At 41.2% G+C, this 13,010-nt stretch overlaps 1 protein-coding gene across 5 annotated transcripts in view; it reads left to right on the top strand.

Annotated features, from left to right (window-relative positions):
* The first annotated feature begins 241 nt into the window (after positions 1-241).
* Positions 242-13,010, top strand: part of SMAD2 (SMAD family member 2) — a 52,633-nt gene continuing 39,864 nt past the window's right edge. For 2 of the 5 annotated variants that reach the window (XM_049796091.1, XM_049796087.1), the window contains exons 1-3: positions 248-307; positions 3,952-3,996; positions 11,986-12,278. In XM_049796091.1, the coding sequence (XP_049652048.1) occupies positions 12,043-12,278 (236 nt within the window). In that variant the 5' untranslated portion in view covers positions 248-307; positions 3,952-3,996; positions 11,986-12,042. Of the gene's footprint in view, positions 308-384; positions 407-3,951; positions 3,997-7,852; positions 8,518-11,985; positions 12,279-13,010 lie in introns of those variants that run through there. The other 3 variants (XM_049796088.1, XM_049796090.1, XM_049796089.1) reach the window with 3 other exon arrangements.

Genomic DNA, 13,010 nt, shown 5'->3' with positions numbered 1-13,010 from the left:
CTTCGCCTCGCGTGTTTTTTTTTTTTGTTGGGTTTTTTTTTTTTTTTTTCCATTTCTCTTCCGCCGCCGGCACTCGATTGGCGGCCCAATCCGCCAATCGGCGGCTCGAGCCGGTCCTCGTCGCCTTGTACCCAATCATCGCCTGTCGTTTCTCAAGTGACGGGCAAAGGAACCAATAACTCCTCTCCCCGCCCACCGCCGGGGGGCGGGTAGAGGCGGGAACCAATGAGCGAGGGGAGGGCGGGCGCGCAGGGGGGAAAGGCAGCTCTGAGGGAGGAGGGCGGCCGCGCAGCTCGCCGAGGAAGAGGTTGGTCCCGGGGCGGTTTCGGCGGGCGGCCCGGCCGCGCCGCGGGAGAGGGGACCGCCGGGCTGCCGCTCCTCGGGAACGGGGTGCCCCGCCGGCTGTGTACGGGGCTGGGGCTGGGAAATGGGACGGGCCTGGTCCCGGCGACGGCGGAGGGAGGAGGGGGGGGGGGGTGATGGACGGGGGGACGGGACACGGGGGGGCGCCTCCCCACGCCCTCCCTCCCTCTTTGTTGTGGTGGGACGCGGCGGTGGGCCACGGAGGCGGCTGGGGGTTTGGGTTTGGGGGGGGGGGTTGCGTGTCCCGGCGGGAAGAAATGGCCGGAGTGGGCGTGGGGGTGTGTGTGTGTGTGGGGTGCTGCCGGCCGTTCGCTGGGAAAGCGGGGGGGGGGGGTGTATGTGTGGGGAGGGGGTGGTTGTCACACACACATTCCCACCCCGGCCGCCCACAGGGCGGAATAGCCCCCCGATTCGGGGAGGTGAAGGGTGGGAAGGGCTGGCTTGTGTGCCCGATGTTTGTGTGTGGAGGGGTGAGCGAGGGGGAGTTAAAAAAACCCAACCAAACAAAACCCCCCAAAGTTCTGTTTCTCCTCCTTCTCCCCGTCCCTCTCTGCCCGGTGTTTTGTTTTTTTCTTGCAGAGATCAGGTGTGTAAAACTTCGTGCCGGGGTGGTGGAGAAAGTTAGGAGCAAGTTGCAAAAGAGTGTTTAGGATTGCAAGGCTTCGCTTCGGCCGGTGCCCTTTTGTCTGTTCCTCAGCTAGTGCAGAGCCGTGGATGTGAAGTACCCACTGCCTACATGAGACATGTACACGAGAACTGAGATTAGTGGTTTTCTTCATGGCACTAGCTTTAATGCTGTAGTTATCTATGCATTGTAAGATGTAAACAAACATAATCTGTTAAGTGTTTCATCTGCCTAGATAAGCACATGGGAGAAGTCATGTTGTGATAAATGCAAGTAGTTGGTGTTACTGCAGAGTTGTAGAGTTCCTATTTGTAGTTTTTTTGTGGGGAGCGGAGGGGAAGAGAAGAAGTGTGACGCAGTACAGTCTTTTAGTCTTCACTCTGGGGAAATAAAAGAAGGAAAAAAAGTGGGTGAGTGAAGAGCCCTTGTGATAGTCTTGGAGAGCTGTTGAATTGAACAGCTGGGATTCAGACCGCAGCCAAGTCTCATGGCTTTTTGGTTGTCCATCACAGGTTTTGACTTAAAAAAACACAACACCCAACACATGTGTGTTGTGCTCTTTTCAAATACTTTACAAACAAGTGAATAGCATTAAGAAAAAGTTTTACCAGACAAGCATTTCTGAAAATGCTGCTAGTGAATGCTGCAGCCTGTGTATATTGCATGCAGAGCTCCTGTTATCACAGTTCATGGTTGTAAACGAGTCAGATTCCATCTGTAGCAAGAATGACAGCTTATTAGGAGACCGCACATAACAGCAGGTTTGTCGGTTCTTAAGTGTTCCTTTCTTAGCCTGGAGAGCTGTACTTTCATACTGATTCATGACATTATTTCTGTGGGGGCTGGACTCTGTAGTGAGAGGCTGATTAGTCTTTGCTCTGTTCTCCAGACCGACCCCCCACCCCACCTTGTTGTTAAGGTGAAAGGCTTTTCTTAGCAGAACAAGGTTGCTGTTTAGACTTTCCTGTGCTTTATCACAGTGTTGGAGCCTGCATGGTGCGTGAGTAGATTATTTGTGTGTGTGTTTGTTCTGAGGTGTAGCTCTAAAACTTCAACGTTTTCAAACTGTGGTGAATTAGAGGGGCATGCAAATGTAAGTAAAGGGGAGGTTTTTGAAGCCCCTTCCCCCTGTTTGCTTAGCACTGTCATGATGAAAGATAGCATTAGTTACAAATGCCTTTAAAAAGAGGAAGGGGAGGATCTCATTTAAGGTGGTTTAAACTTAAAGTTAGTCCAAGCGCATATTTAACAATATATTGGGCTGTTTAATAGAGTAACTTGGTAGTTGATTGTTGTTCTTCAGCTGTGTGGGTCAGACTTGGACTATACTGACAGTCACTGAAACAAACAAAAGCATTCGAAGATACAGTTTTCTTTATGGAAGAAACTGGGCGTCTATAATATAATCTTGGAGAAGCATTTGTCAGCTTTCCTGAGGTTCTGTTTGATGATAAAAAGGAGAACACAATTGAAAAAATGAGGTTAAAAAAATTGGTCTCTTAACTGATCTCTTCTTTTCCTCCACCCAGAAGCTAGATTCACGAACAAAATCAAATAAGCTTAAATTACACTGTGAATCTCCAAATGAAAGGCCCTCCTGGGTCCTCCTCCATCTTCCTGTTCCACTTGATCTTTCTGAAGTGTTGAACACCAGTTGATATAATTGAGTTTATTGGAGCTCAAAAAAATCTCAGCTACTGAGAGCAACTTTAAAAAACAAAACTTGTTTCCATCTGTCTAATCCCTTTCCCACAAAAGTACTGGGAGAACAGGCTTTGTAGTAGGTTCTGGATAACGATGAATCTTATGCTCTGCTTGAGACCGAAGAGAATTCCTAAGTTTTGTTTATATAAAGAACAGTACGCAAAGTTTTAATTATTATAAAAAGTATTCTAGAGTTTTCAAACGTATTCAACACTGCCTTAATGATTGTGCATGTAAATGCCCTGTAATTGAAAGCATCCATTTATGGGCCTGACTTGCTAAGTGAGCTGTAAATTCTGCTTTTCAGATTGGATTTAATGACTTTTATCATAAAGCCACAAACTGGTTGTGAACTGTGCCGAGAGGCAAACAATACCTAAGCTTACTTTGCCAAAATATTTGTAATTGTTGATTTGTTAAACTGAATTGCTGCAGGTCATGCGATGGGATTAGTTTTTTGTAATAGAATGGAGAGTACAGGCAGCTCTGTGTTCAATACTCTCTGGGCTAGAAGAAATTGGCTACTGCGGAAAACCTTCCTAAACATTGCTCTCCAGTTCCAGTAGAGAAACTGTTACAAACAGTAAGGCCTCGTTCCAGATGACATTTTATTATGATTATGTGTGTTTGACAGCCATAGTGTGAACCAAGACCAAGAAGAGACTGTCAGAGAGCAGTTCCTGGGTCTCCTATCAGTTTAGTCTGGGGCTCAAGCTTGATTTAATTACACTGGAGCCATACGAGCTTAACATAAGACACTCTTCAGTGCAGGGTGAACTGTGCTTATCAAGGAGGTGGGGGGGGCTGACCTGTTTGAAGAACACTTAGTTCAGGCCTGTATTGAAAGTGAACTTTCATTAACTAATTGTTAAATGCAATTGTTTGTGGTTTAACAAAGTGGAGAAGCTGCTAAGCTATACAGATGAAAACTGAAACAGGTACCTAGGTACCTGATAATCCTGAATATTCCTGTCAAATTTAGCCCAGGAGTATTTATTTTCTAAAATAATGAAACTGGCACTTGCCTGCTTCACATGGAAAATTTTAGTCAAAACAAATGAGGTGAGAAGGGCTTGAACTGCTGTGGTTTGGAAGGCTCATACAGTGCTTTTGTGGGGCCATTAAGGTCTTTTAGTTTTAAGGAGCAATACTGTGAGGCTGTTCATAATACTAAATAAGTGGAAGGAGTTTGCTGCTTTGCAGAGACAGGTGGATTGGCCGACTGCAGTTGTGGTAATTTTCCTCTTTTGTAATTCTAGGAGAGTTGCTAAAATACATCGGTCCTATTAGTAGTTTAATCAAAGGTCAGTAAAATTAACATCTCTTGTTCTTTCTCATGTCTCCAGTTGTGTGCAGTTTTAGTATACTATGGATGCATGTGTTACATACAGTGTGCAATTTACTAATAGCAATATAGCTTTTCATTACTACATTTGTCTGTAACTTACAGCAGTCCTTAGTAATTGAAGAAAAATCCAGCTTCTGAAGCTTTCATAACATCATGATCACGCTTATTTTAGCTTTGTGTATGAGAAATGAGTTTTTTCGCATTCGATTCATAATCAAACTTCATGAAATGAGTGAGAGGAAAAGTCTAGTTTCAAAGTAGGTGGGCAATTCTGTTTTCAATGAGCTGTATAAGGATGATACAGTTATGCAGAGTTTCAAGATGCGTTGCAATACTAGAGCAAAATAAACCTAAAAATTAATGTGTAAATTGATTCTATATATAGGCATGTTACAAAATCCTCATTCTAAAGCTGACCCAGAGGAAGAATTTTCTTTGCTCCTGCCCCCCAGATCACATGCAGTCCATCCTGAAGTTCATCGGCTCGTGTCAAAGCTGAACCAGGACCTTGTCTTTTTATGTCTTGAAGCTTTGGCCTGTGAGCTGGCCAGATGGAGCTGCAGGCCAGATGGAGCCCCTTGGGAGGGAGCTCTTTAGAGCCACTCCCCACTGCTGGCCTAATTGGCTGAAAAGCTGAACTGGGGGGGTGGATCTGAGGGCATTGCTTGGTAGAGCTGGATTCCCCTTCCCCCAGCTTGCCACGCCCACCTTCCCCAAAGCAAAAAACCCCAAAGACTTAAAAAACAGTAAGGGAATACTTGAAGCTGTCCCACTCTGACCTGAATACGAGGAGAGAAGGATGGGTACCATCTCAGTTTCTCGTGTTCTTCAGAAAAGTGTGTATGTGGCAGCGGGTTTGAGCTTCTCAAGTATGACAAAACCAGTTGTCTTTTAATATGCATTTGTAGGGGAAGAAGAAAGAATTAGTCCTTCTGGAATCCCAAACGGCAGTTTTTTGAGGGGTTGTGGGTGCAACGGAAGTAGTGAAATGTCTTCTCTTGTCTGTTCCACTGAGTGCTTTAGCTAAAGTGTATTCTCTCTGAAAGGTAAAAGACTGGCTTTGATTTTAGTTTGAACTTCATACAAAATTCAGGTTTCCTGCAAGTTGGGATCATTAACATTGGGGAGAACTTTCCCAGATTCCGCTGAGAATAAACTGTCTCCTTGTTTGGACTAACACGACCTAAAGGATCCAGAAGCAGGTCATAAAAGAGTTTTGTTTTGCTTCTGTTCAATGCAAGATGCAATACTTGCTTTATTGTTTCTCTAAGTCTTAATGACTTTGGATTAATATAGGAGACATATGCAGTACTGCATAAACTATGCCCTTTAAAACTTCAACTCTCAATATTGCTTAGCCTAGTGTAAGGTCTTGATACCACCTTAAATAGACTGTGCTTCAATTAATGTTACCTTATCGTTAAGCCAGTAATATCACAGGGGTACATCTGAAGGGAAAGGGTGGATATTCCCTCACCTTCTGAAAGATCTGAAATATTGTGCACGTGGTGAAATTGATAAAGAATCTTGTCCAAATTCCAGGATTAATGAAAAAAACATTGCCTTTTAAAAAATCACAAAAATGGGACTAAAGTGGGGAGGAAATGGGCTTGTAGACTCTCTCTCAAATACTGCAAATTATTTTCCTCGATCTTCTTTCCTCAGGAGCTTAACTTCTGTCGTCTTTATTCCAGAAGAGCTCTCGCAAATGAAATTCCTCTAAGCCAGAATACTTCTAGTAAAACCAGGAGAGATCAGATTTCTTTATTTCACGTTAAGATGAATAAGCAGACTGATATGAAATATGTTGCATAAGGCTTTAGAATAAATTAGCCAGAAATCACTTGATATTTTTGGTAGCACCAGTGTGTTTATAGTATGTTCCAGACACTCAGGAAAGGAAAATTTCCCTTGAAGATTTTAGTCTGCTAGCATGCTGCCCTTAAGGTTTTCTTCATCTTTTATGCTTAGTTATTGCTGGGATCATGGGCTTAATATTTAATACTTGTTCCAGAGAACCGCAGTAGAATGGAATAATAGCAGACATGACTCAAACTGTGACTTTAAAAGTTGCCAACTATGACAGTGTTTGACCAACTATAGAAACGTGTGCATCAGGAAGCAGAGAGATACTACGGGGGCAGAGATGAAACAAATACCACCAATGTTAGGCAATTTGTAAATTTTCCAGTATTAATCTGTTGGGAATAACAGCACGTGCTCCCTATGTTCCAGCAATCTAAAGAAACGCTTGTACCTCTCTGGGCAACAGAGTGAGTTCTCCTTGAGTATTCAAAGCTGCAATTTTAAGGCCCAATCCAGAGAACATGGAAAGGGATACAATAGTGGAAGTTTGCTGCTATGTATTGCACTGCTGCCTTGATACTAATAGCTCAACAGTAGTTGAGCTTAGAAAGGGGTTTTGAAGAATCTCCCTGCAGTTATTCACAGAGTCCCAGTGTGTTGGTGTGTTGTAGTGGGAATAGTATACAGGAAGGTAAAAGATCAGATTTGGGCTATGTTGTTGGGCCTTGATAGAAAAGAGTGAGCAAAGGGGAGATGGCACAAAGAATAGTCAATGGCAAAGCACATTTAAGGTCCTTAAAAGCAAAGGCCATAAACTAGTACGCAGTTTTTGGAGATGGTTGGCTTGGACTACAAGGAAAAAAACTATATCGCAAGGAGGAAGGGATATTACATATTTAGTATTTATTGAATCTGCGGCCATTTTAGCAATGTGGAAATGTTTCTTGCAGTATCGGCAAATGTTGTTTTCTGGATGCATTTGGTGAAAAAGCATTTTATATTTTTTTGTGGCTGAAGAAAGTGTACAAGGAAAAAGACCAAAGGAATGTTTTTAGCAAAAGGCTAGTGTCAGCAGTGACAGTCTATGAGAAGATGATTTGTTAGGAACAATGATCAAAAATACTAATATTACTGTGTCAATTTGAATGCAAGTTACAGGTGATGAATGGAAATGGGATTTGCTGGTCAAAAAAGAGCTGCAACAGTGACTCCTAAAACCATTAGTATAAACATGGTGTAGGAGACTGTCTAGGTGGGTACAGTTAGAACCCAATGCAAATGTAGGGCTCCTCATTTTTATTTGAGCTCCTGCCAGATGTTCAGCAGTAGATAACTTGCTGTCTGCCTTCTATCTCCAGATTCCTCATGAGGTGTAGATTTATGTCTTTGTACTTTTAATTATAATGTTGAGAGCTTTAGGATAGCATGACCAAAAAGATAAGTGGAAAGATAACCTTAGACTGATACAATTTTTCTGTGGTCTTTAGATCAGTCCTTATGCAATGTCTTCAAGTACTTGTAATTTAGTTGTAGTAGTAAAGCTCTCAGGCTTGGCATCTGTCCAGAGTAGCTTCCCAAACTGTATGAGCTGTGTTCAGATACTTTCTTTGTGACAAAAGGCTGATAGTCCTCTATTTGAGGGAGGGACGTGATTCAAATGTACAGAATTGTGAAGCTTGCGGACGAGATGAATACGAACAGTTCTTCAGCGAAGCTTGCAGTGGTAGAACAAGAGGCACTTACTGAAACTAGGAAGAGAATGAATTAAAATAGCTAAAAGTACTTCTTTAAATAGTGGGCAGTTAAATTCTGGTGCTGTCTGCCACAAGAGGTTGTGGAGGCAGATTGAAAAAGTGGTTAGATGAATTTGTGGACAACAGGTCCATAAATGGCTGCTAAAGGGAATAGGTAGGAATGTAGTTTTTAATTTCCTGCCGTAACCGTTCAAGATGATGGAGAATTATGAGGAGAATGAGCTAAATAAAATAACCACTTTCATATGCTTTCCTTGAGTAGCATGTCCTTTTGCCACCTTTGGAGATGGACCACTAAGCTAGATGCACCACTCCTCTGACCCAGTAGGGAGTTTCTTGCTAATTTCTTTATTGCTGCTTTATCCTTGCATAATTTGCATTTATCCAAATTGCTCATAATTCAGCCTAACCATGCCTTGCACTTTGCAGGGCCTCCTCTATGCTTGGAGCAGAGTGCCACTTTTGCATAAATTAAGCTGGCTGAAGTATTCTCCTATGAGTACTCATCACAATCAGCTGAAGTATTAGGCTGAATGAAGTCCTGTCCTACTTGTGTCACATTCTCTCTGCTCAGCCTTTGAAAGATAGAGGGCCACTACCAGAATAACTTAGTGAAGTTCTTATTGATACTCCTGGTAAATCCCTGACATGGCAAAACAATAGCTAGAAGGAAGAAGTTTAAGCCTCCCAGACTCTTAGTCTGCAGCTGTGGTATATGTTGTGGTTTGGGTTTGTTTTTGTTTTTTTTAAATAGCTGCTAAGCTGCAATAATCATTGTATTAAAGGGCTCTTTAAGCATGTTCCTTTGTGTTTTGTTTGTGTTTTTTTTTTTTTTAAAGAAAGCTTATTTTCACAGGGGTAGCTGATCAACCTGTGCTTTCTGACAGCTGCTACAGAAGCTGGATGAGCACACATCTGTAAGGGAACTGGTTAAAACTAAGTATAATATCTGGAAACTTCTGATTAGTTAGGTCTGACCTTACAGTCTTTTGGAAATGGGAAAAGGAAGATTTTACTTTTTGCTTCTGAGTATGTCAAAGTAGTATGAGAGTTCAAATATAAACTGAAATGTATAGGGTTTCTAAATTCTTTCCTGCTGCAAGACTTAAATCACTCAATGTGCATCTGAAGCAGAAAGACAATTCTTAGTTTAAAAAAAAAAAAAGAGCACTAGAGAATACAGAAAATGCTATATAGATCAGTGTTATGTCTTAAGGGAGAGAATACTGTAAAATTGGACACCTCATCACAAGGAGTATTGTAAAGCTGAAAAACTAGATAAAAGCATTGAGAATGTTTAGAGGGCCTGGCAGAATAGGCAATTTACCTTGGTGGTAAATGAGACCCTGCTGAAGTGTGTGTTTTATAAGGCTGACAATCAAAGGAGTATTCTGGGGCACTGAAAGGTGTCAAATTTGAAGTTAAAGAACAGGAAATACGTATATTATGTGTCAGTGAGCTCCATAAACGGGAGAAGAATTGGTGTGTGGATAAGCCATGATAGTGGTACTTGGTTGCCTGTATCTGTCAGCACTGAATTTAATGTTCAGATATTACACCATCAATTGCTAGTGTTTAAAATGTGATCTTGAAGCAAAATAGCTTTGGTTTCATCTTTTTCAATTTCTTGCGTATGCCTCTGAAGCATCTAATGTTGGCCTTGCTCAAAAGTTGAAGTCTTTTTATAAAAGCTCAGAGTGACTGCAGTTCCCTGTTTCAGAAACCTAGTGTGTTTCTTAAAACAGCAGAGGCCATGCAAGCCTCCTGTTTCATCTCTGGAGCTACTCAGTGTACTGCATTAGGGGTCTAATGTGTTTCACTCCCAGGCCTGCAAAGAGTTCCAAACATGTGGAAAAGGGAGTAAGGCTTCTTAATTTGGCTTTGCCACCAAAATAAATGATCTAAATTAAAGTACATGCCCGGGTTGCATTTCCAGCGATGCAGTCAATGCTAAAACTGCTGTTGAAGGCTGGGGCTGGAGTCCTCCATCCACACTCCTGTAACTTACCTGACAACAGCTCGAGTACTTACAGTACAGTGTGTGAGCTGGTGCAACTTGTTAACCTGAAAGAGAACCAACTCAGCAAAAAACCACCCTTGATCAGTTTTCACTTGGTTATCTAGCCGAGTCTGTGTGGAAAGGTATTAGCACTGGTGCTGAGGTGGTGGTGCCGCCACAGGAAGGAAAGGAAGACCTGGGCTTCCCGTGGCAGGAACTTGTTGCATTGGCTTGGCTCCCTATGCAACTGTACCCTGAGTGTCCTAGTCAGTGTTTAATTTGAAAATGTTGGATACTGAGTTTATTTTTCTTGTGTTTGCTGCAGCCAGGGCTCCAGTGCAATGCTTTTGCAGTCTGAAAAACCTGCAGTCTGAAATAGTGGAGACAATTCTGTAATAATTCAACATTATTGAAAGAATAAAAGTTCTTTTCATATTAGTTTTGTGTGAAAATGAATGCTTTGATTTTTTACCAAGGCCTCTACTGACAGGACAAGGAGCAACAATTTTAGACTGTATGAGAGTAGATTTAGATTGGATACAAGGAAGAAGTTTTTTTACAATGAGGGTGGTGAGGCACTGGAACAGGTTGCTCAGAGAAGTTGTGGATGCCCCATCATTGGAAGTGTTGAAGGTCAGCCTGGATGGGACTTTGAGCAACCTGATCTAGTGAAAGATGTCCCTGCCCATGGCAGAGGGTTGGATTAGATGATTTTTAAAGGTCCCCTTCCAACCCAAACCGTTCTATGTTTCTGTGATTTAGGATGGATTATTTTGAATGACTTGCATAAAGTTACCAGTGTTAATCTTGAGTCCATTAATTGGAACCTCTGTCTCCTTGACCCCAGAAAACCACAATTCTTGCTTCAGTTGTAATCTCAGGTGCTCTCAGAAGCTGGTTTATGGAGGTGTAATTTAGTTGAAACTGAAATGTCATTCCTACTGAATGTTCTGTTTTGTGGAAGCTGAAAAGTTATGATTTAAAGTTACCTGTAGAATATAATCTAGTGTTTGAGTTGTTGGTCCTCACTGAAACTGCAAAGACATGACAAGGCATAAATTAGCCATGAACACTGTAGCCTGAAGTATGCCAAATCAACCATGCTGTTTTGTAGATGGGAAGTTTCAGTAAGATGAAGTTGGTATATTTTGGATAGAAGTGAAGAGTGTTCCTGTACAGGATGGAGAGGCATGTAAGCTGACTTGAAAGCTCAAATTGAGTAGCCTGAAGGTAGTGTTAGCTCTTAGCTAAAACAAGGTATTTTCAGCTAACTGAACTAACTTACACAGTTTGGAAATAAGGTAACTTTCTGGAGTTCAAATACCCGTTTGTTGCCTGGAAATAAGGTTGGTTTTGACTTCAATGCCATACTTCTATCCATAGGACCATTATGTCCTCAAGCAATTTCTAACAGCTGTCTGCCTGAAATAATATGGTTGACTTGGGGCTTATGTTTTAGTATGTAAAACTAGCATAATAGAAGCTGCAAAAACAAGATATTTTTTTTTAAACTGTTATCATTTCTCTTTTAAATGATTTGAAGTGCAAATTGCAGTGAATGCTAAACATCGCCCAAATTTTGGCAACCCTTCTAACTTTCTTTTTACATAAACATCCTGATCAGGTAGTTGATACTGAAGAAAGGCTATCAAAATTGAAAACAGACAGTTTTTCTACTCCAATGCCTGCAAACTAAGATTTTAAAAATCCTTTAATGAATTTGGAAGACTTGTCAGTTGAGAAGATTCATTATCTGTAGGCCATTGAACTCTAGATTGAAAGATGGGAATAAGCTTATTACCAAATTTATAAGTGAATTTGAAATCGGTGTCCCCAGAGGAACAAAAATGGGTAGTTATTTAAAACATGAGAAACAAAATGAGAAAAGGCTTGTGAAATGGCTGACTGTTGGAAGACTTCTGTCAAGCTGTAATGACTACATGACATTCCAAACACAATTTTGCTTGCTAAATTAATTTGGAGACGGGCAGAACATGCATATATATGTGTATGCAATTTGTCAATCACTTGTGGAAAATATTAATAAATTACTAAAACCAGCCAGCCTAGGTGCAAAGCTAGACTCAAGTTAACTTCTTTATTTTTCTGGAGTTGACTTTAGCTAGGAAAGACTTGAGGAAAAAACTAAGTGTCTAATCCAACAGTAACCTTAGTCTGTGCTAACTGTTGAAGAGTCTGCAGCAAACTTGCATTTGAACTTTATTGATGAAGTACCTAACCATGATCCAGACTACTTCTGAACTATTATCTGACTTGTTTGGGGATGCAGTGTCCTATGGCATTTGGTAACAAAAGGTCCTAAGCAAGGTGTTTTTTCCATGTGAAACCTCAGTGCTAACGTGTCTGTTTTGGTTTGTGTTTTTAGGGATCAGACGGGAGTCTCTAATTTATTGCTTGCTGAGTGTTCTGTCTGGTGAAAGTCATGTCATCCATATTGCCATTCACTCCACCAGTTGTGAAGAGACTTCTGGGGTGGAAAAAATCTGCTGGTGGCTCTGGAGGGGCTGGTGGCGGTGAGCAGAATGGTCAGGAGGAAAAGTGGTGTGAAAAAGCAGTGAAAAGCTTGGTCAAGAAGCTAAAGAAAACAGGACAGCTGGATGAGCTTGAGAAGGCAATTACCACTCAGAATTGCAATACAAAATGTGTGACGATACCAAGGTAAGTGCTGTTGTGTTTGAAGTTGTTACAGCCAGTTAAGAAATGACTCAATGGATGTTTAGGCTGTCCTGCAAACAAATTGCCAAAAAATCAGCTGCATGCTTTTGATTCTTTAAAAAATTGTTTAAAACCTGTTTTGGTTTTATATAGTGCTTGCCTACAACTGAATCACATGCTTTTGTAAAATCACAATTTCTAATAATAACTTTACATTTCAATTTTCATTACTATGTAGATTCCAATTTGTATGTATTCTGGTGGTGCCTAGCACAGCTCTTAGTTTGTAGCACTGCCTTATGCTTTTATGTAATAACCCTGTCTATAATCGGAGGGGCTTACTTGAATCTACACTTCCACTTTAAAAAAGGAAAAAAAAAAAAAAAAGACTAGTTTTTCCTTGGTCAACACTTCAGTCACCTAATTATTTTCAATTGTATATGGTAGTTTCATTTAAGTTGTACAAGCTGCATCCATTCTCCCTTTTGAAGGGAAATTTTGTCTTTGGAGGCAGGTTGTCTGAAGACCAGTTTATTTACTGCATTTATTATTTGTTATTGGTTAATGAAAGTGCTTTTTATTTAATAACTTGAGTATTTCTAGAACTGCTCTTCTGCTCCTGATACGTATATACATTTAGGTGAACAACTTACATTCTACCCCTTTGACTTTCTCAACTTAATTCATAGCAACTGCTGTGCAAGAGGCAAGGGTTATGTTTGTAAGTATAATGCA

The sequence above is a fragment of the Accipiter gentilis genome, chromosome Z (assembly GCF_929443795.1).
Source record: "Accipiter gentilis chromosome Z, bAccGen1.1, whole genome shotgun sequence".
Lineage (NCBI taxonomy): Eukaryota > Metazoa > Chordata > Aves > Accipitriformes > Accipitridae > Astur > Astur gentilis.
The sequence above is the reverse complement of the archived record's forward strand: the minus strand, read 5'-3'. Positions and strand labels throughout refer to the sequence as shown.